Here is a 2,006-nt window from a genome sequence, read left to right as displayed (position 1 = left end):
CGCCCCCCCCCACTCGCCCGAGGCCTCCGCCCCTCCTGTGGCCGCCGGAGTGGCGGAAACGGGCCGGGCCGCCCCAGGCCCCGCCCCCGAGGCCTCACTTCCGGGTAATAGCACGCCTCGCTTGGCCCTGGCCGCAGACGAGATTATGGAGCGTCAGGTGAGGGCTCGGCTCGCGCTCCCGGTGTTCTCTGCAGCCCGAGCCGGGTCTGACCCTGGTGTGTCCCCTGCGCAGGTGCTGCTGAGCGAGCCCGAGGAGGCGGTGGCTCTGTACCGGGACCTTAGCCGCCATCCCGCACTGAGCGCCGCCTGCCTGGGCCCCGAGGTCACCACGCAGTACGGGGGCCGCTACCGGACGGTGCACACGGGTGTGTGTACGGAAGGAATTGGGTGGGCACGGGGCCGTGCACTCGCGGGGAGAGAAGAGCGATGCCGTGGGCTCGCTGTTGTTGGTGCACTCTCGTGTGTGGAGGAAGCGGAAGCTTGGCGGGTACACACCTATTGGTCCTTGCACATGGGGAGCTGGCGGGGCGTTTCCGAATGTTACCCTTAAGCGCATGGGTAGAGAGTGTGGACCTGGTAGGGTCTCCCCACCATCCCATCTCATGCACGAGTCAGGCTGCTGTCAAGACCCCAGAGTGGTACCAGGGCAGTAGTGGGTTCTCTTCAAGAGGCGCCAGCTCAGGCTGGAGGCCTGAACTTGGGCTCTGGCCAAGTGTTGTCCTGCATGCACCCAGGTGTCTGGAGACAGATTGGGGAAGTGGACCTGGCCCTACCAGGTGGGGAGAGGGGAGTACTGGAACTGGCCAAGACAAGTCTAGTAGCCTCATGTATTCCCTCACAGAATGGACCCAGCGGGACCTGGAACGCATGGAGATTATCCGATTCTGCCGCCAGTACCTGGTGTTCCATGACGGCGACTCGGTGGTGTTTGCAGGGCCTGCAGGAAACAGTGTGGAGACCCGGGGGGAGTAAGTTTGAGTGAGGACACTGGGCAAGCCATAGCTATCTGCAGTGCAAGCCTCTTAGGACTGCCTGCCCTGGGCCTGAGTCAGGTCCCTCCCTGCTCCTCCGGTGATATGGGTAGATAAGCACTAGAGGCCTCTTCCAAACTCCGACCTAGACTAGCATGCTCGGTGGCCTGGGGAGCTGGGGAGTCGTCCTTGCCCCAGGAAAGAGAGGCAAGGCCTGCTGCCATGACGGTGCTCGAGGTTCTGCAGGGGCTGCTGAGGGGCCAGAGCCTCGGGAATCCTGCGTAAGGCCACAGAGGGGGCTGGACAGGGCTGTCGGTGGGAGGCGATCCTGACCTGCTGCTCCATGTCCTCCACAGGCTGCTGAGCAGAGAGTCTCCCTCGGGTGCCTTGAAAGCGGTGCTGCGCAAGGTTGGGGGCTCGGGCTCTGGGGAAGAGAAACAGTTCTTGGAGGTGAGTGCAGGGGTCTGGGTGGTGGTGACTGGGGGTTCTGCCCCACAGCTAAGGCTGGCTGGGGGCAGGAAGCCTGATACTCACACGTCCTCAGGTCTGGGAGAAGAACCGGAAGCTCAAGAGCTTCAACCTGTCGGCGCTAGAGAAACATGGGCCTGTTTATGAGGATGGTGAGGCTCCTGGCTGGTGAGTGGGCAGAGTGGCAGGAGGGGCAGCCGTGGCCCTGGGCTCCCCCTGACCGGCCCTCCCTGCACCCAGACTGCTTTGGCTTCCTGTCCTGGTCGCACTCGGAGACCCACCTGTTATACGTGGCAGAGAAGAAGCGCCCCAAGGCCGAGTCCTTCTTCCAAACCAAAGCCTTGGACATCAGTGCCAGTGAGGATGACATGGCCAGGCCCAAGAAGCTAGAGCAGGCTGTGAAGGTGCTCGTGGCCGGGGCCGGTGCACAGAAGCCCTGCAGGCAGCCCTGGGACACCCTTCCCGCTCTGCACCTGTCAGAACTGGGCAGGCGCTGGCTTCTCAGCGGGGCAGGGTTGGGCCTCACTGACAGGCTGGGCATCAAAGATTTTGTCTCCTCCGGGGGAG

General features: G+C 63.6%; 1 protein-coding gene across 1 annotated transcript in view; it reads left to right on the top strand.

Moving 5' to 3' along the window:
- The first annotated feature begins 62 nt into the window (after window positions 1-62).
- APEH (acylaminoacyl-peptide hydrolase) overlaps window positions 63-2,006 on the top strand; it is a 10,222-nt gene continuing 8,278 nt past the window's right edge. Inside the window, exons 1-6 of the mRNA XM_006170952.3 lie at window positions 63-157; window positions 233-365; window positions 842-968; window positions 1,328-1,421; window positions 1,516-1,591; window positions 1,680-1,843. Of these exons, the coding sequence (XP_006171014.1) occupies window positions 146-157; window positions 233-365; window positions 842-968; window positions 1,328-1,421; window positions 1,516-1,591; window positions 1,680-1,843 (606 nt within the window). The 5' untranslated portion in view covers window positions 63-145. The remainder of the gene's footprint in view (window positions 158-232; window positions 366-841; window positions 969-1,327; window positions 1,422-1,515; window positions 1,592-1,679; window positions 1,844-2,006) is intronic.

Source organism: Tupaia chinensis, unplaced genomic scaffold (assembly GCF_000334495.1).
Source record: "Tupaia chinensis unplaced genomic scaffold, TupChi_1.0 Scaffold149184_1, whole genome shotgun sequence".
Classification (NCBI taxonomy): Eukaryota; Metazoa; Chordata; class Mammalia; order Scandentia; family Tupaiidae; genus Tupaia; species Tupaia belangeri.
The sequence above is the reverse complement of the archived record's forward strand: the minus strand, read 5'-3'. Positions and strand labels throughout refer to the sequence as shown.